This window comes from Plasmopara halstedii (genome assembly GCF_900000015.1).
Source record: "Plasmopara halstedii genome assembly, contig: Scaffold_658, whole genome shotgun sequence".
NCBI classification, from domain to species: domain Eukaryota; phylum Oomycota; class Peronosporomycetes; order Peronosporales; family Peronosporaceae; genus Plasmopara; species Plasmopara halstedii.
In genome coordinates, this window is record NW_020187575.1 from 928,183 (window position 1) to 948,787 (window position 20,605).

General features: G+C 46.2%; 3 protein-coding genes across 3 annotated transcripts; all 3 read left to right on the top strand.

The window, feature by feature from the left end:
• Window positions 1-200: 200 nt before the first annotated feature.
• On the top strand, window positions 201-528 carry PHALS_13357 (uncharacterized protein; the record flags this gene model as incomplete). The annotated part of the gene is made up of 3 exons (XM_024729099.1): window positions 201-236; window positions 302-338; window positions 413-528. 3 exons carry the CDS (start codon window positions 201-203, stop codon window positions 526-528), a joined length of 189 nt encoding a protein of 62 aa, XP_024579510.1.
• Window positions 529-11,245: 10,717 nt separating this feature from the next.
• On the top strand, window positions 11,246-11,626 carry PHALS_13358 (uncharacterized protein; the record flags this gene model as incomplete). The annotated part of the gene is made up of 1 exon (XM_024729100.1): window positions 11,246-11,626. One exon carries the CDS (start codon window positions 11,246-11,248, stop codon window positions 11,624-11,626), a length of 381 nt encoding a protein of 126 aa, XP_024579511.1.
• Window positions 11,627-20,304: 8,678 nt separating this feature from the next.
• On the top strand, window positions 20,305-20,605 carry PHALS_14688 (uncharacterized protein; the record flags this gene model as incomplete). Its single annotated transcript, XM_024729101.1, has 1 exon — window positions 20,305-20,605. A coding segment is annotated over one exon (301 nt), but the record flags the coding sequence as incomplete, so codon positions are not given.

Genomic DNA, 20,605 nt, shown 5'->3' on the forward strand with positions numbered 1-20,605 from the left:
ACCAACGCAGTTGGTGTGGCATTCGTAAAACGTAAACCGGTTGTGCTGAAGATGCGGGAAGGGTCAAAATATGAAAACATCGAGAACCGGGTGCCCAACGTCGTTTGCAGCAGCGAAAATAAGGAATCGTGCTATCGTTGCCTGAGCACACTTGAAAAGGTACTAACTGGTACCCCGACTACCGTTCTTCCCTTCTACCGATGCAGGGACTACGTGTGAAGCGTTCCCAAGTAAAGGTGGGTCTGGTGACGAGGGTCAGAATCTGTCGACCAAGTCCGAGACGATAGTGGCTTAAATTCAGGTGACAATTGAAGCGAAAAAACGTTCAAGGAAAAAAGGTTGTTTTGGCTGAACGTGGAGCTGGATAAAAATTCTTTGCTGACGAACATGAAGCGCGCCTTCGTGGTAGTAGGCCCCGACTCCGGTACCTGCGAGTTGTTTGACTTCAAGGGTGCACCAGATGCTAATACGTTTCAATCGATGGTAAGCTGCTTCAACCCGGAACAGTTGGAGCGGGAGCTAAGCTGAGATGGCGCTTGATAAACAAAGTGCATTTAGCTTTGATGTTTCTGCCAAGTTTACATTGATATTTTTATTGGAACCTACAATTTCGAGGATTTGGTGGGCATTAAGATAAAACTGTGGGCGCACGAGATGAAGTGATCCTTGAAATATTTTGTGAGTTGATTGGTGTTGACATTGCATTGGGGGTGATTCTGTCATGTTTGCAATATTGGAAATCGAAGCTTGACAACATGATCGAGGAATCAAAGGACGAGACACCGTTACAAGCCCATCGACAAGAAATGAACGACTTGACTTTTGCTGCTGAAGCGAAGCATAACTGAGCACACTTTGCTGCTTCCTGCTACGGAAGCTTAGCGACAACCTCAACAACAACAACCTACACAGAGCACAAAGAGAAACAGAGGAAGAGTAGAGAGGAAATGAATAATGTAATGATGGAAGCATGGTGTCTTCAAAATTACCAAATATTTGTTAATATAGTAACATGGCGTACTCTCCTGAGCAATACCAAGCTAGCAAGGGAGTATCAAAGCAGCACAGATGCGCTACTATCAGCGCACACGCGACGCACGCAACCGTGCGCGCTGTCGCGACGACAATGCTTGTCCGAGTTTCCAGCCTCCTTACTCCCTAGAGCTGTAGCAGCGCTACGCATGTATGCGGCGCGTGTCAGATCCGTCACTGAGGACGTCACCGTCTTGACATGCGCAAGCTCATAATCTGGTCTGCGTGACAACGCGTCAGCCAGAGCATTCTGCTTTCCTACCTTATACTTCACCGCAAAATTATATTCTGCAAAGAATGAGAGCCACATAGCCACTACGCACTCGCAGTGCGTAGTGACACATGATCTGTGTAGATCTCAAACGGCTTGGAGCCAAGCAGGTGCACGCTGAACGTGATAAGTGCATGCTTCACCGAGAGTACTATCTTGTCGTGGACTATGTAATCCTGGTGCATCCTTAAGCTGGAGAGATTCGAACGCGATCACCCGATCTCACACCTTGGCGTCTACTCGCAGCAGTGCATAGCATATGGCAAAGTCCGAAACATAGACGGCAGTAAAAGGACGATAGGGGTCTGACCACGCCAGTATTGGTGCATGAAGGAGGCTATCCCTGACCCTGTCAAAACCACCCGATGCTTGGTGTCCCATCACCACTCTTATAGGAGATTCGACAAGGCCGTACTATTTCCGCAAAGTTCGCGCTTTACTTGTGTTAGTAGTTGGCGAGGCCAAGCCACTTGCGCAAGCATTTTTGGTTCCTTAGAAACGGGCAGTCCACATTGGCCTTGACCTTAGTGGGATCCGCTCGAAGGCCAAACTTCCCAATAAAGCAACCTAAAGAGGAAATTTCTTCAGTGCCCAAGATTTACTGATCTACACTAGCATACAGCTTATTTGTGCGCATGGACTTGCGCACCGCCCTCAAATGGACGATGTGTCCTGCCGTGCCCCACATGACTGTGGACAAAGATGCCGTCGAAGTATGTCTGCGCATACGCCCGGTGGACCTGAACAATTGCGTCACAAGATGATTAAATGTTGCTGGTGCATCATCAGCCACCACTGCCGCTCGGAGCACTCACCGCTATCAGCGGAATATCACTCGCTCTCATGAGCAACTGGTAATACCCATCGATCAAGTCGAGTGCGCTGAACACTGCACAGCCAACCATATTGTTCTGGAGAACATCATTCCTAGGAATCCGCGTCTGTACCGGAATGGTGGCAGCGTTTAGCTTATTGCAAGCGTGATCGACACGCCACTTGCCGTTCGGCATCCGAATACAAAACGCGGGTGTCGAATGGGGAGACTTGCTCTCACACACCATTTCTCCGTCGTGCTTCGCACGGAAAAAGGCGTCAATGACGTCACACTGCTTCTTTAACAGGGGCCATTGGTGAGTTACATAGTATTTGGTTCCCGGAACCAGGTCGATCACATGACGCACACCTCGGTCCGAAGGTAGGACCGACGGTGGATCTTTGAAGACGACATCTTAAAATTCTTTTACCAAAGGTTAGTACAAATTTGAGGATCCCTCAGGATCGACGATCCACTTCGTGCGTTCAGCGGTGTTTATCTCCAAGACAGATATTTATAGAAGCGATGGCTTCCAAAGAAGTGGTCGCCAAAAAGCACTTGCGCCACTCCCACCGCCTGTCGACGCAGAGACTTGCACGCGTATGTGGACCCTAGCTGCACGTTTAGCAGCTGGGCGTATCATTGAGAGAAGCTATGTGTATCCTCAAAGGCGGATTACCAGCCAGAACTATGGCGTAAATATTTACACTTGATTATGTGCGGGATATTGTCGCATCCCTCATTATGGTGTCGGGTTTGTCTGCACGTCAGAAGAAGCACTTCGATGTCTTGGGGGTGTTACACTTACAGTAGACGATACTTTAGTGACCATACGGAAGTATTCAATTTTTAACAATTTGATCTGCAACGCCTTCCGTAGAAAATGTCCGAATACGACATCTACTACTGGTATGTTAATCGTAACGCACGAACTGTGATCATCAATGCGACTCACGATCACGGCATGCTCAAGTCAAGAGCTCGTACTGTATACTTCAGTGCAGTCTCATGCCCACCTGGCTTGTTTGATCCGGACGGGGAGCCCTTCCGGGAAATCTACTTTGACATAGGCGAAAAGCCATGTTTTGTTCAGCATCATTTTTACAAGCTCAATCGCGTAAGCCCGCCGTCACTTTGCCCATCCGCACGCAAGCCATCCGATGTATCGGAGTCCAGAATACTGGGAGGAGAAACAGAACACGCGCCTGCTGCTGTCCCACCGCATGTGGACTCTTCACCTGGCGATACCGGACCACTCGCCTGTCCTTGTAACACCGGATGTTGCCTTAGGGTCGGGTTCTTGAATCAGTGGTCCCACGTCGGAGGACAATGTATGTAGTAACACATTTGTTGATGTGTCATCTACAACGGTTCCCCGCGGCCTGTCTGCATTAAGGTCGGCTAGATCACGGGCTTTCACAGTACTTCCTGGTACAGTACCTGCTGACGCATCTGAATGGAAGATAGTATAACACTCACAATATGGAAAACTTCATCCTAATGGGGGCAAATTTATCGAGCCAGAAACAGCTGTTCCATGTGAGCTGGCTATCGACCTTCAGGACCCGTCTGCGTTAAGCTACTCATCACCGGTACACCCCAACTACTCTGAAGTTTTATTAGTGGACGGTTATATACATCGTTACCACCGGATGTTGATCTGTGTATTGGTGAATTGGAAGAATATGAAGAGATCCACGGTTTCATGACCGACACGTCTCTAATTCCCATGTGTTCACTTCGTGCTCTCAAACAAGCGCGCCGAATGCCGCATATAGTTGAACAAATGACTCCAGTGGAATTCGACAGCATAATAGCCGAGTCATCGCGACGGACGTGCTTAACTTCACATCGCATGAAGATGTGGTTTCGACTATTCAAGCGCAACCTGCGAGTTTTTGCCAGCTGTTCAAAATTTTTCTTCAACGGCAGCAGCAGTTAGTCACAGATCATGCGACCTATCGTACTATTTGTGCACCACCGGTTTTGACGGGCCAACCGGTCGACTTCTTGTCCCGGTTACAATGTCGTTTGGTGACAAGCTGCCTAATTCCGATGCGATTTCAAAGGCAATTGTTCCGGATGAAGAAGCACAGTTTGTAATGATTAAAGATACAAGCCTTGCTTCCGCAACAGCTATCTCCAAAGCGGATTCGACAAACTTCATTTTTATAATAAATCGATCTTTTTTATGTGCATCACATTACAGATGTTGCCGAGCATCTTCGAGATCGCCTAACCACGCCTCCACATGTTTTCACGCGCGCGGCACTAAAATACATTAGCGACCTGGAGTTATCGACTACGGTTGAGACCGCGGCATCTTTTTTGATCCACCCTCGACTTTGGGGAGGCTTGGGCCTTGGGAATTTTGTACGGCATAAATGGGATGAAGAAACCTTTACTCACTTTATATGTGTGACTTCTCTCGGCGATCACTAAATAGTATTCTATACAAACCAATGAGCTCTTTGTACACGTAGTGGATTCTAGAGCACGGTGCTTTAGATCTCATTCTACATCCCCTACATTTAACGAGCGACATGGAGTGGGACTTGGGTTGTCTTCTTCCTCTCCATTTGGTGAGGTTATTGATCTCACGGCTAAACTAGAAGTGTGCATGCGTTAATTATGACCACGAGCAATTTTAGAAGGCGATTTGGTGTGCTCACCACGTATAGCATGCCCTTAATGAACCCATTTTTCGTGGAGATTTATTCGAGCTCTTCCTATTCACTTTGAGGCCAGGGGCTACGAAGTGGCTGCGGTCAAAATATTTTTTTATTAAACACATTGTAGTAGGCGACTTCAACATATAATGGATGGTTATCTGGACCAGACGGCTGCGGATTGGCCTCACTGAGACGGGCTCGAGACGAAGTTGATGATTGGCTTGATAAACTGGTTTTAGTTGATACCTGGCGCTTCATGACCCCAAAATATGGATCCATCGCGTAAAAGTTGATTGGACAATTGTTTTGTCACGGCTGACTTACTTCAAGACAACCTGGTATCAATTCAACACGTTCGTTATCGCAAGTAGCATAATGAGGATCACATACCAGTTGAAGTCTGCCTTGTCTCAAAACTGGCTTTTACGGGACATTGAAGTGCAACGGTATCTAGCAACTTCAGTTCGAACACTAGTTAACCATATCACGATCTTCTCAGGGACCAATTCTGGTTGCCTTCTTGACAAGCATAAACGGGCAGACTGCATATACCTTCGACGACGTTAAAAACACATCGACAAGCAGAAGAGCGGATGATGGCCGCAAAGATAAGTGCAGTTGATGCGACCGCCGACTTGGTCAATGTCATGCCTACAGAAATAAATGAAAGCGCGTTAGAACAAGTCAAGATGAATCTCAAGTCCCATCAAGACGATATAAAAGCACGAAATGAATATAAAAAGTTCGCCGCGGACTTACACTCAAGTGAGCGAGCAACAAGCTGCTTCTATCGTGCCCCGCAGTCGGATTGCCTTTGATCACCAATCACGGAGTTGACTAACGAAGACGGAACATTTACTGCTGACCAATCAGCGATTGCGGCAGGCCGACAATATTGGTAGGATCTTTCAGTCCACGTTTGCTGACTTGTTAGACCTCCGGTCTTCAACTTATCATCGACTTCGTTCCGCTACATTGCTGCAGCCTACAAAGTCCCGGTTGTCAGCAAGGCAACAAGCTATGTCATTGCAGACTAAAACGTCCGAAATGAAACGACTATATTGGGCGATTATGACATCAAAACGTGGTTAATCGCCAGGTCCAGATGATTAACCAATTGAATATTACAAGCTCAACACGAATCTGTGGGCACGAATTGATGAAGTCATATACAGCAGTCAGTTGGAAAAGGGAAAAATTACCAAGTTTCAAAGACGGGCTCACGTGTCTCTACTACCGGTGATCACACTATACCCGAAAAGTATAGTCCGCTTACTCTTCTCAATCACGACGCCAAACTGGGACCAAAGGTCCTACAGTCTATCATCCACGAAGACCAAAGTGACTTCGTATCAAGGCGGTCTATCCGTCACTCATTACTTCGCTTTCAAGATTTGCAGGAAATTTGCAAAACAAAGTACCCGGATGCGTGAGCGGTACTCTTGGATTCAGCCGAAACGTTTGATAGCGTCCTTTGCCCTGCTTTGGATATGGTGCTTCACCACTTAAGATATGGTGCGACTTTCTGTGCATGGGTGAAGACTTTCTACAATTTTTTTTACAGTATTCTACTACCCTGGTGAAACCTTTTTACTGGACGCAAATGTTGGACAAGGAGATCCTTTACTAACTGGTCTTTTCGCTGTTTTCACCGAGCCAATAATGGTCTTTCATCGCGCAAAGATATCTCTAAAAGGCGTTCCTGTAGACGACATAAAAACACCCCCATCTGTTACAAGCGTTTTCTGACGACTGCACCGGAATGTCGTCTGATCTCGATGAGTTTTTTGGTCTCGTTCAGGACTATGCGGATCTACTGGTTCACGACTCAATGTTACAAAAACAGATATCGTGCCGTTTTCGCACCATGTATCAATCATAAGCTCGCAGAACTACGAAGGCGAACTGAAGTCAAAGTGTTGTCACCATGGAAAACGGTAAGGCTATTCTGTGTGTTATATTGTATTACGTACGGGGAAAATCAGCGTGGAACGCCGATTCAATTATTCGAATGGACCGAAATCCAGACCGAAATAGTGGGACTACCTTTTATTCTGCGGGAGTTTTGGTTACGGGAAGCTACAAGAAGTTACCATCGCAATATGGATCTCAAGTATTTCGCGGACCAGTGTCCAGATTAAGCATGTAACACCGATGAACTTAATTGCGCGCGCATCGACATCAAGTTCCCAATCGGTACCTTATCCACTCATATGGCACATTTCAGCGCTCAGTATTGACTTCGCTTTCAGAAGTCAAACTCGTGAAGTAGAACTTTGGGCTAGATAGACATTTAGCTGTTCCTCCAAGAGGAGCACCTTACTGATTCAACGCAGCAAAACCTCTCAATCTTCAAGGCACATTCATGTGCCATCCGACCAAGTCAACTCTCTGCACCTTACCAGCCTATGGCTCTCTGCGCACTCGAATATTAGCTATAACCCGCCACCGGGGAAAATAGCTACTGGTCACTGACATGGCCGCCCACATGTCTTGTATGTAGGAACATGCATACTTTGCCTCTTATTTTATCTGTTGATTAGGTAAATCAAAATTAATGAAGGTAATTTACTCAGCATTCAGCTGACTTCTTTCGAATGTGAAGCGTCGAGCATAATTGCCCGACGCCCCGGAATCGATAAGATTCTTCTATTGGCCTCTCAAAATCCTTCACGATCGCTTTTATGACCAGCAAGCCTGACTTTCATACATGTTCCGTGATCAAGAGCACAAAGCTCTACTGGGATGGACAGTGCTGCCCTCCACCTCTTAGAGGCACAACTGAACTCAGTTCTTCCATAGGGCGCCTAATGCCTACTGATTGTTGTCGTTACTCCGCGACAAACCAGAAGATTGGTGAGAAGCTGGGCGTCGGTTTTATGAGCCTTGCCGAGCCTTGCGCAGGGAACAACCATTTCGAAGGTGATGGGTGTCTCCACAGACAAAACATCGTCGGGTGTTCGAAAGCTGCGCGGCATCTCGGAGCTCTCCCCCATATTTCCAGCATAGCTAAGGTCCATTTGACGAGCTATGAGGATGTGCATTCAATCCAAGTCGTGCCGACATAAAGCTCAATCTGGCTTTCAATGCCACATTCACTGCTTCCTCAAAAGAGTACGGATGCACATGGAAGACTACCATTCAAACAACGCCACTGCGAAGACCCTCCATAAATACCGTCACTGTGAACGCCTCGGCGAGTGGATTGGCTGCCATCCCGGCAATGAGAGTACACAACTCTTGGACAAAATTTACAAATTCTATCTTGCCCTGTCGGGCTGCAAGATAACGCGATCGCACGCTATATGCCTGGTTAGGTGGCAAGGACACCCGCGACAGCTGCAACATCAACCCTCGGCCAGCGGGCCCGGGTGCCTTTCGTGTCACGGACACAGGGCTCATCAAGTACAGAATGTGTGAAGAAGGTCCTGAGGACGAAAAGATGTCTTAGACACGCGAGCCTTGTACGAGGCGACAATTAAATGTGAGTTGTTGTTTTCACAAATTTGATGGTGGAGAGTGTACCGGGCTGACAGTAGTAATACCTAATAATATTGCATAATTACTGGAAGTCCCGCCACGGTGTGACTTCTTTTTACGGTGTAGCCACACAATCAAATGATCACACCGTCTTGAGTAATCCCCACCTTTGTACGGTCACGCCATCTTGTGGGACTCACTCTTTAACCAGGGTACGTATAACCCTGTTACAGCCAGTAGTTACGTATTTCTATTTGATTTACTAATTAATCTAGAAAACCTATAGATTTAGATATAGGCGGCTCTGCCGCAAATATAACAAAAGAAATAGAGTGTTCAGTTTGAACGAAAGAGTTTTTTTGCCTTTGGTTAAGGTTGTGGGCTCTCTTGGAGTTAGCGGATTGCGATCTGTTACACCTAGATTGGCTCTAGTATAGAACTTAAGGTCGGGGACCTTTGCTCAGCTTCCTCTAAGCGAAGAGCTACGGTAGCCTGGCTGCATCTTGCTCTTTTGAGGTGGTTAGTATCATGTACCCCATACATTATTCTGCAGTGACATTTTTTACCGTTGGCCACCACTACATGCAAATTGTCGTATGAAATAGTATTGTAATTTAATTGGTCTCGAGATCAGGCATAATGATGTAGACATGCAGTCGTACGCTTCGATAAAACGATATTTGAGCTCTAAAGCTTCATGCTTCTCAATCATTCACCAGCGCACCACAGGTTGCGTCTGGTACCTACGCTGACGTATCACGTAGAAGAGAAGAGAAGAGAAAAAAAGAAAAGAGAAGAGGAGAAGAACTTCAAATGCATCGAATATGCCTAGAAGATGCTAATATCCGTGCCATATATTGTTAAAATTATCCCATATTGTGAACGCCTCTTTACAGAGAGATTGTACGTGAGTGCTCACTCTCGCGCTCGGCTTTTTAGCTTGAGGATCATCATCGCAACGCGCTGTCACTTTGTTTAGAGCAAGTCAAAATCCATAACCACAATCTAATCCAGTGGGAAAATTATTCTTCTTTCAGGTTCCCCGATGTCTAGGTCCATATCATTGGCCTCATGGTGGGAGCCATTTGTATCTCCATTAGCCCCGTCAAGGCGCCCCTGGAATTGTCTCACCAGCGCAATGATGAAGCTGGTCAGCACCTCCAGGTGAGCAATTATCGCTTTCTGCTCTATAACCAGGACCCAAAATTAATAATTAAGCTGGTCGATTTTCTCCAGGAGCAGGCACATTCGAAAAATTAAACGTTTCATCCTCGCGGAGGGTAGGCTCCCTCCACGATTTGACATGATTCTTCTGACCTAATATCTCGCATTTATGGACCAGTGCTATCTCCGCTTTGTTATCCTCCCAAACTTGCGTTGCTTGATTCTGGTCTTTGCCCATGCCTTTCAACATCGCGCACGCTCACAAAACTTCCTGGGTGCACAGGCTTGGTACTATGTACTCAGATTCTGCAGAACTCAATGCCACAGCTCCTTAAATTTTCGACTTGAACATCACCGGTCCTTCTGTTATTTTGACCATCACGCCAGATACAGAGCGTCTGTCGTCGATGTTGCTTCCCCTTCTGCCTCCGTGAGTGCTTCAACCATAATGTTGCTGGTCTTTCCTTTATTCATTCACTTCCATGCAAGTGCACTATCTTCAAGTATCTTAGCACACGAATCGCGGCTTACCAATGCTGGATTCCAGGATGCTCGAGAAATCTTGATAGTTGCGTAACTATGTAGGCAATGTCCGTTCTAGTGCATGTTGCTATGGACATAACACAGCCGATGCAAGAGCGATATGGCTTTGACTACAGTTCAGTAGCTTCTGCATCTGTTCCTGGCAATCAATTTTTAGAAAGTTTGAGATTGATGGCAGATGGTTTATCGATCGTCTTGGCGTTCTGCTGACCGAATTGTTGTGTAACATCGTCAATGTAACGCATTTGCATAAGCGTTCCAGCCTTCTTATCGTGAACAATCTCCACGCCCAAGATAAGCTTTGCGACACCAAGATCCTTTATTAGAATAACATTCTTGATGACATCTTTGACTTCACGGATCTCTGCGCTGGTTTCGGCTGCAATTATCATATCGTTTACGTAGAGGCACACGTAAATGTTTCCGCTCTTAGGGAGCTTTACATACACGCACTTATCCGAGCGACAATCTTTGAACACATTCGAAACGAAGACGCCATGATTTATTCTATTCCAGACGCTAGCTGCTTGTCTTGAACCTTAAATGACCTTATTCAGCAAGCAAACATGTTCTCCAGTAGTCTTAACTCCAGGTGGTATCTACATATAGACTCGGTCATTTAGCTCACTATATAGAAACGCAGTGTCTGCATCCAGTCATATCCGTCTGCAACGCGATTAGCCAAGACAACCCAAATCATATTCGTGTTCGTTACGGGGGATTACGTTTCAAAAAAATCTAAACCGCACTTTTGTTCAGACCCCTTTGCGACAAGCCGTACTTTGCGGCGAATGACTCTGCCGTTCTCAACACGCTTCGTAGCAAAAGCCATCGACATCTAATTGGAAGAGCATCTTTGCGCGATACAATAGCCTATGTGCTATTTCATTCATGTGATAGAAATTCAGTCTACACTGCTGCTCACCATGCTACTTCATAACTTTCAACTGCATCAGCGTATGTGTTTGGAATGTCAGAGACCTAGTCAGTTCTTGCCTACGCCAACACCGCTTTGGCAAATAATCCATCTTCGTCGACTTTTGGGCGCTTCGAAGACCGTGACATTTTAATTTATTTACTCCCTTCCTTCATCATCCAGCTCTGAGCCGTCTTCCAGTAATAAAACTGGCTCCCGAGAACGCCTTGGCCGCTCTGTGCCTGGACAAAACATCAAGCGGTTATCCTCAATTATCGCAGGTAAGGATATTCTGTCAGCTCTTGCCCAGTTGCTATCCAGTCTTCGAGTGCTAGAGGTCGCACCAGAGTTTTATGCGCTTTAATTCGACCTTATCCATTTCGATATCTTGCGTTGACGCATTGATTTTGTCGACTATCACTGGCCGTCGCCCAGCAGGAAAATGGGTCGCTGAAGATGGGAACGCGATGACGTTGGCTTCTTTCATTGCCGTGGATGTTGAGGTTGTCGATACATTTCGAGATGCGGCGAAAGAGAAGTACAAAGACAGTTACCTCGCAGGGATTGCCACGTCCGATCTCACAGCATTCGACGCGAAGAGTGTGGCTACGTATTCTCGGGGCTCGTTGGCAGAGATTGATGAAAGAGTGACACTCATCGTGGTTGTTTCTGATGCCGACGATGGGGATGAAGGTAATATATCTACATTCTCTGTCGATAACATCTTATGGTGAAGGCAGTTACTCCATCGGAGTACAAACCATTTTATCTCTCATTGCCAGAGTACTTTAAGCCGTCACTAATATCTGTGGACAAGATCCAGAAGACGATAAGGGATGTATATATAGTGGCTCTAATGTATGGGTATGCTACTTTTTTGGCATCTATTTGGTATTTACAGCAATGAGCACAATTCTGGACGTGTGGATAACCAGATTTATTGACACTTAGTTTGAGTAACACTCCTGAGTCGTTAGCACAAGTGTACAAAGACTGTGAAGCCGGGACGCTCCAGCGACGGTCGAGTCTTCAACTCAAGCGTTACTTTATGTCGCTAAATCTACAAATAAATGCTGGAACCGCAACGGATAGCCATATGGAGTTGCGCAAAACGAGCTTTAATATTATTCAAGCCAGCTGTCGAACACGATTGAGGGATCGTATGACACTCTTCCCCAATTAACAAAGAATAAAAACGCGTTTGGAGAAAATTCGTGTGAAGTGGTGGTCAGTTTTGTGGTAGCAGTCATGTTTTTTTCAATTCGGGACACCAGAATTATTGCTCGACAGATTCAACACCCTCTATTTCGACCAAGGATACAAAAAATACACACGTAGACAAATTTTACTAAGGTGTCAACATGGTGGCATTGCCAAACCAAGACTTAAAGCAATGGGGAGCAGTATAAGCTATCACCTTAGAAGGGTCGTTGTGGTAAGCATCCAATAAATATTTTAGAACGAATTTATTCTCGATGAGACTTATATACTAGAAGAAATATCGTCGCAAGTCAATACCCAAGACTTTGCTGAGGTTGATACACCAGTCTCATCAGAGATCAAGGCCGTCGAAGCCACGACTCGTGAAATAAGCAATGTGCCCAAATTCGATGAGTTGACAGTCGCACAGGTGATCGCGAATAACGCTGTATATAAAGAGGCAAATAATTTGGATTCAAAAGAATTTAAATTCGACTTAGGCATTACGTGAAATTGAATTAGGAAATAAAGACATTCTCAGCTTTTCTGTAATAATCAATGCTTGGCGCAAACTCGCGATGGAAATACAGTTAAACATCAATTTATTAAGAATGTAGATCCACAAGTACTATTCTTTTAGGGTTATACTCACCAATCCAGTTTGAAATTTGAAAAGCTGGCAAAGCAACCTCGCGTAAGCGTTTTTACTTTGAATCAGATGGGGACAAAATCGTTTTTAGGGCTTTGCGAAAAAATTGAATTTTTTTTGTAGTGTATTGCGTGTCAAACGGACTATACAAGCAGCGTCTATAGAAGCTATGTTGCATGATGAAGAAATCTTGGCATCGTAATAGTAACAACACGCGGTAATTGGCTGGCATGTTGTATCATATCCAACACCTCGATCTTGGTTTGATGCATAACACATATCTGTGCTATCTTCATACCATGAAAGATCGATTTGATCTAGCTGGTGCATTTGGTGTTCAATGCTTGGGGAATTTCCAAGCATCATTAAATCCATCTGGGTCTCAAGTCAAATCCATTGCTGGCGGAACTGACAGAACGTCATACAACAAATGGAAAGAACAATACGAGAAAAAATCAAAGAAAATCAAAGAAAAGGGAGAAAATACAAAAAAGACCACAAAGAGGATCTGCTCATTTATCGTAAGATCCATTTTTTACGATGGAAGAATTGCCGACAATCCGTGATTGTAAGAATACAGAATCATATATTGATGTTATCAATTCGAAGATATTTGTCGCAAAGTTGTGTTATCAAATGACGAAGGCATCGAAATCATTGTGGGATGAAGTTCGCCATAAGAAGGTTAACTTTCATGCCGCGATGTCTCCTCTGTAACGGTAGCCGCTCGGCTCCACGCCGAGGATCAATGCATTTGTGAATAAGAGCATCGTCACGAGTGCTGTGGCACAGAGTGATTCGGTCCTTACGTTTCACGATGCGAACGTCCTCAGCCGTGATATCCGTCATCGGACTGCCATCAACATCGTTCGTACAATACAACGATACGGGGAATCGCTAAGGTATGTTTGCGCAAGCCGATATGAAATGTCGGATCGATTCGGATCCAGCTTGGTAAGCCCAATGTATATGTATTTTCGAGAAGAAATCAAGACCTAGAATGAACCGATGTGTTGGGGAAGGAGCTTGAAAGATGGTGGACTAGAGAAGGCAGCGTCGGCCATCTTCTTGGTACTGACTAGTATATAATCACCTTCTTTGAATTATGTGTGTTTCCGACTATGCGTATCAGCATAAGAGTTTTGTAAATTTTGCGCTTCCACCACAGGATCGTGTACGCGTGCGATACCATTTGCTCTTTCGGTCATGAACTTGTCAACACTTAGACGATTCTGACGCTTCTTTTTTGTAGTAAGTTGGGAGGCAAACGCTTGCTGAGCCCCCCCCCTCGCAAGAATCTTGCTTGTCCCCCATGAGACAAAGAGACAATGCCGTATGGTGAAGAACATTAATGTACAATGGCGTAAAGCCAGTTGAAGCATGGACTGCATTGTTGATGGCAAACTCGACCATCGTGAGCATATCATCATATCGCTCCATGTCGTCGGCGACGATGCACAAAAACTGCGTAGATTGTCATTTGCAACGCGATTTGCGCGTTCGGCTTGACCATCCATCTCTGGATTGTCCTTGATGGTCATCTCAAGTCGATAACCTAATAGGCGAGATGAGGCTGTCCAAACGTCCGCTTAAAAAGCGCGTATCACGATCGGACACGATTGACCATGGTAAGCCATGCATGATCGAGGAATAATCGTGTGCTCGGCTCATCAACAACAAAATCAACCGTTGGTGCGAGGTGCACCATCTTACCCAACCTGTCTACAAAGATCAGAACACCATTATGCCCATGGTTAACACGAATCAAAGTCTAAAACTGACGGACCGCCAGCAATCTGCTGGTATGGCGGACTTTGCAATGAAGTCTGACTGTGTGGGGAGGGCTTTACATGCCGTCATCTGTTACACGTACGAAGGTACTTTGCAACTCAAGCATACATTTTGGGCCACCAAAAGTGATATGCGAGCGCTGCATAAGTCTTTTCTCGATCAAGATGGCCAGCGATAGGCGCAGCGTGTACTTCATACACCAATTTGATCTTCATGTCTCCGTTATCAGGTACGACAACCCGAGAGTCATCCTCTTCATGTACTTTGTAGTACAGTAACCCGTATTAGACGGAGTATCAACGCGAATGATCGCGAATTCGAGGAGATATTGCCGATAAGGCTGTATAATCCGTTGTTGCCAACCACTAAAGAAGAACAACACAAGCTGAGTCGTTTGATAAGGCTTGTCGTATCAAGTCGAACACGCTGGAAGTAGCTAGCAAAACCACGGATAATTTGTAATCTGGACGCCGAGATAAGGCATTTACTAATCAATTTGTTTGGTATATATAAGTTGTTTTCCGAAAAAATGATAATCAAAAGGCCATAATGTGACGTTTCAGTCGCTGTACGCAGCGATGTGTGATCGGTATAAACGACGAATGGCTTAAAACCCAAGAGGTGAACTCCTTGTTTCACCAAAGCATTTTTCATTGCTAGCAATTCTTTGACGTGTACGGTGTAATTCCGTTCAGCTGCCTTCAGCTGCCTTCAGCTGCCTCAACTAATTCTAGATGACACATTCTTGCCCATAAACATTGTGCTGCAGCAACTCACATCCGATCGCAAAGTCGGAGGCGTCGCAAACAACACTGTGCGGCAAATTGTCATTTCGTTATGCTAATATAGGCGCTGCCTGCAAGCTGTGCTTGATCCCGTCAGAGACGACTGCACGATCATCTATACCCTATCTCTCTCCAACAAGTTCGATAACGGGCGTGGATTTTCGGCATACGTTTTGAAATACCAATGGAGATTGTAACTGGATTAGACATACCCTGGTGTGAAGGGATGGGTCCCACTTTCTTGTGGAACCGTTCGAAGGTGTGGATTACACAAGCCGATGTAATAACACAATGGTGTTGCTACATTGTAACAAGAAGCCATTACTTGGCGGGACTGCCAATATGAATTGAGTTCTACTATTTAATTAAGAAAACTTAAAGATTCTGATTTAGTCGGCTCCGCCGCAAATAAAAAACTCAATTGATTGTCAATTTCGAACGGATGAGTGTGTTGGCTTGGGCAAAGTTTTGGGTACTCTTGGAGTGTAGCAGATTGCAATGCATCTATTATAGAACGTATGGTCGGTGACCTTCCTCTACGCAAAGAGCTACGGCAGCCCCGTTCCACATGGTTGCACTCGTAGTCAATATACTCTTGAGTCGTTACGACTGATCTTCTGTAATAATGGAGCAATTCCTCTATTTGTCCCAGGCATGCAGGAAGGGCTTAAAAACTGATGCCCTGCTTGGCCCTAAGAAGGAGAAGAGGCTCTCTTTCTTTGCAGAATATTACTTTGAGATGAAGTATAAGCCAGAAATGCAGAATGCTTAGACTCATGCGTTGACACGCAGACCATGTTATGAAATTCTCACGTCACGAAGGCGACGTCGTCAGTGACGGAATTGCTCCGCGCCGCTGAAGCGGGTGATGGCGCTTCTACAAGCTCTCGAGAGCAAGGAGATTGGAAACGCAACAAAGAGATTGTCGGCGGGAGTGCGACCACAATTGCACCGATCTTCAGCGAAGAGTGAATTACTGTATTCAACTACTCGACGGACACGCAACAAATTATTTTTCCTCACGATGAGGATTTAGAGTACTGTATCCTCTATGAGGTTCAAGACACCCCACTCATTTGTCATCTTGGTCGTGAGAAAACCTACAGTGTTTCTACTTGTGGCTTAATCTGTACAAATGGACAAGCGGCTATGTGCGCACGTGTAAGACGTGTCAAAGGGTGCCGAATGCGGCGGCCTCGCTGGCCAGTTTGCCGGTACCCTCCGGGTGTTGGCAGTCCAAAAATTTGGACTTTGTGTTTGGCCTTCCTAAGGACTTAGCGGGCACCACGAGTGTGATGGTCTTTCTGGACCGTAAAAAGCAATATGGTGTATTATGCGGCAGAGCCGAACAACGCCAACGTTGTCGGTACAGCGACGCTGTTTGTGGATCGTGGCTTTTTGACCACATGGACTACCGGAGTCAATTGTCTCTGATTTTAGCCCACGCTTCGCTGGAAAGTGTTGGTCGACGACCTTAAGGTCTTGGCACCAAGCTGAACATTGTAACAGCGGACCATCTGCGGATCGATGGTCAAACTGAGCGCGTGTGTCACGTAGTGATAGCGTTTGTTGTTGCGTCTGCCCTGAGTCCTGGAGCGCCATGCTACCACTCGAAGAGTTTGCTCTGAACAATGCAGTGTATCCATCTACCGCGCACGCCGTTCTACGTGAACAGGCTCGTTCATCCTCGCGTCCCGCTGACACCGCCATCCCATGGTTCAAGGCTGGTGGGGGAGGCATTGCCAAGCGGCTAACTGGTGTCAGCTTTCTCACTCTCCGAAATGAAGTCGATGCCTTCTAGTCTACCCTACTTTGTACTTACAACACGTTTGCGATGCGATGGCTGAAAGCCGAGACACACAGAAAGAATATGCAGACGGAAGAGGTAGAAGAAATGTTAAAAATCTTGAGGTAGGAGGCCTTACTTTATAAAATTTTTAAAGCATTCCTACCCATTCGACTTCTGCTGTCTTTAAAATGAAGCTCCGTCCGCGGTTTATCGGACCTTAAAAAATTTGACCAAGCGGGGCCTTGTGCATAAGCTATACCCTCCGAACTTGAAGCGCACCCACCCGGTGTAAATCTGGGCTTGCTTGGGCCGCACCGAAATCCAACGCAAGTGAACGCGAAAGCGTCGGCCACTGCGCAGGCGCTCGACCTTGCAAAAGCGGGACCAGCAACTGATTTTGAGCACGAAGTGCAACGATCTCCATCTCCAACGGCACCAAGCGCTGCACCTTTGTATGAAGCGACGCATTCGTCTGCACAACGGCTAGAAGCTGCTCTGACAAAGCGCAATAGTCCTCAACGTGAGACAGCCGGTGGACTACGTGCTCCACGCTTTCTAGGTCTTCCGCGCAGCGGTATCATCTCACTTAGTGGAGTCCTAATCGCGACGGACCTTGTTCTCAAGAGCTAAAGGAGCATCGCGAGTCACCGGACGGCGATCGGTCCAGTCGTCATCGCTCGCCGCCGACGCTTCTCAACAACAATGATGGAATCTACTATCACGTGGAATGTCTATTTGGTCAACGTCGTCGCCAGTATCAAACCCATTACCTCGTGAAGTGGCGAAGATACACCGACTTCAACAACTCGTAGGAGTTTGAAGTGTCACTTCGACAAGACTGCCCAGTCGTCGTGGATGCTCTTGTCCAGAGTAATCATGACGTGCAGCGTTGTACTTTTCGGCAATAGCCAGGCAAGCCGAAGAGCTATAATCTGAACTCAAGTTATGGTCCTGGGCGGCAGCAGTCGCAGCCTCACCCGTCTGACAGGCTAAAAAGCTCGCGGGAGCGTGATGGAACAACCTATACGTGGCAGGGAGACAATCCGAAGATTGTCGACGGCGCGCCTTGAGTTTGGCAAACTCAAGCCGAAGATGGCGTTTCAAGCGCGCGTTCACCTCCTTGTGGCTCACCGGTAAGCTGTACAGCAAGGAAAGTTTTGGTACCGCTGCACCTATAGCTCAAAGAGCAATTCATCATCTGCAGCGGTTTCTTCAGGGGTGAGCGCCACAGGAATCGTTTGCATCGCGTATACAGGAGCGCCTCTACTTTGAGCACGAAGTCGAGTCAGGCACGTATTTACGGAGATTTCTTGAGGAACCAAGAAGCGAGCTCGTTTTAGCTTTTCGTTCGCAAAGCTCAGTTTGTGTAGTGGGAGAGGATCCGATAACGTAGACGCCCAATGATCGCGTCCTATGCTTCTGTAGCGGGATCCGCCGAGTGGAAGCCGGATTCCACACGAGGGTCAAATACCGACCGTGGATGCGCGTGGATGGGGGCTTTCCTGTGGACAGCATTCAGCTGCTGCTTCTGTGCCTCGTTTTCATTGGTAATGACACCACTTTCATTCATTTGCCATCGACAATGACACCACTCCCCCTGGAAGTCGAGAGTTCGGGAAATGGACACGGCGTTCGCAAGGATTGGGTAGGGCTCACGTGGCGCCGCTGGGACTCCTCGCTCTCTTCTTTTTCCCATCCTGGTAAAAAAGTATCTGACTCGTAGTCGAATTCCTCAAAATCCTCGACGTTGGTAGACCATCGCCCGTGGCTGGCGCTGTGCGCGGTCTGGAGTAGACATCGCGTCTATGTTCTTGGTCGTTCGACCCTGTTCCTGACAATACGCTGTGCGGTACTCGGTTACCGAGAGCTTGGGCTGCGCTGCACTATAAGCCGCGAACGTGCTGTCCGAAGTCGCACCGCGTGCAGAAGACGATGACGGTTTCTGCCCCGGGCGTTCTCGGAACCAGCGAGGCTGGATGTAACGGGGTTTCACGTGCCCCGGTAGGAAGGGTGTGTGTCACACAAGATAGTGTGACCTCACAATGGCGTGGCTACATAAATGAAGAAGTCGGTATTTGGCCGGTGCAGCGGGGCTGCTGTTGCTCTTTGCGTAGAGGAAGCTTAGTTAAGGTCATCAACCTTACGTTTCTTTCAAAAACCGGAACGAGTTTAGCGGATGGCAATCCGCTACCTCCAAGAGCACTTAAATCCTTATCAAAGCTAAAGACGCTCTTCCGTTCAAAACTGAAACTCTATGTAATTGTTTGAGTTGCACCAGAGCCGCGACTACACAAGATGGTGTGACCTCACAAAGGTGTGGATTTCACAAGTGGTGTTGTTACACAAAGGTGTGGCTACACCGTACCAAGAAGCCACTACTGCCAGTAGTAATGCATATAAATTAGATTTCACTATAATAATTAGGTATGGCTATATTAACTAGAAAAACCGAAGGTTTTAGATAGATCTGGAACAGCCAGTAGTTATACATTTGATTAGGTATTACTGTATAGTAAGATATAAGCTTAGATATGGGCGGCTTTGCCGCAAAAAACATAATTTACGTTTAAAATGGAAGAGTTAATTAGCCCTGGGCTAAGGTTGTAATTACTCTCCGCTACATTTGTAAGTATAGAACGAAGGTCACCGAGCTTAACCAAGCTTTATCTAAGTGAAACAGCGACGGCAGCCTCGCTGCGCTTTGAAGCCTTTAAACTTCGTTTCATCAACAACAAAGTCAGGATCGTATGTGTGAATGAATCCGTTGAAGTGTATAAGGACTTCAATCTAATTCCAATCGAATGTGCTAGAATGACTGTCACAATAACCTATTTTTGCATTAATCTTAACGGATAAAGTTACATTTATTACGGCATTGTATTGCATTATTTTGTTGTCTTAAATTTAGATAACTGAATATCACGCGGCAAGTTCGAGAATGAAGAGAAGAGAAGCATGAAGACTCCTCAACTGATATTCCATCAGCTTTAAATGTTAGCGTTTATGAAAAAATGGCGTAGGTTTATTTCACTTTTTAATTCATTAGCGTTCTCTCCTTAAATGTACATAAACCTCAAACGTTGTTTCCATAAGATAATTCTTGTAACCTCTTATTATTACTTGAAAGCTACTGAGAAATAACCTGAAAGGAAACATCACATTATTTTCATTCAAGAAGGTGCCGCGTGATATTGAACGATGGCGCGGAAATGGTTCCAGCTCGTGGACGAGAACGGCAATGACCTGATGTCGGCTGACGCCGTTGTCGTGGATATCGAAGATGTTGCTGCTTTAAGAGATGCGGTGAAGGCCAAGTGTCCGAACAAACTCGCTAACGTTGATGCGGCCCACCTCACCGTCTTTGATGCGAACGGTGTGGCATTGCCGTGGTCATCATCATCAGTAAGTAAGTCTGGAGAGGATGAAGACAATGCGATCATTGTGCAAGTACCTCCGCGAGCAGCTGTACTCGAACCAAACTTACTGCAAATTATTTTGC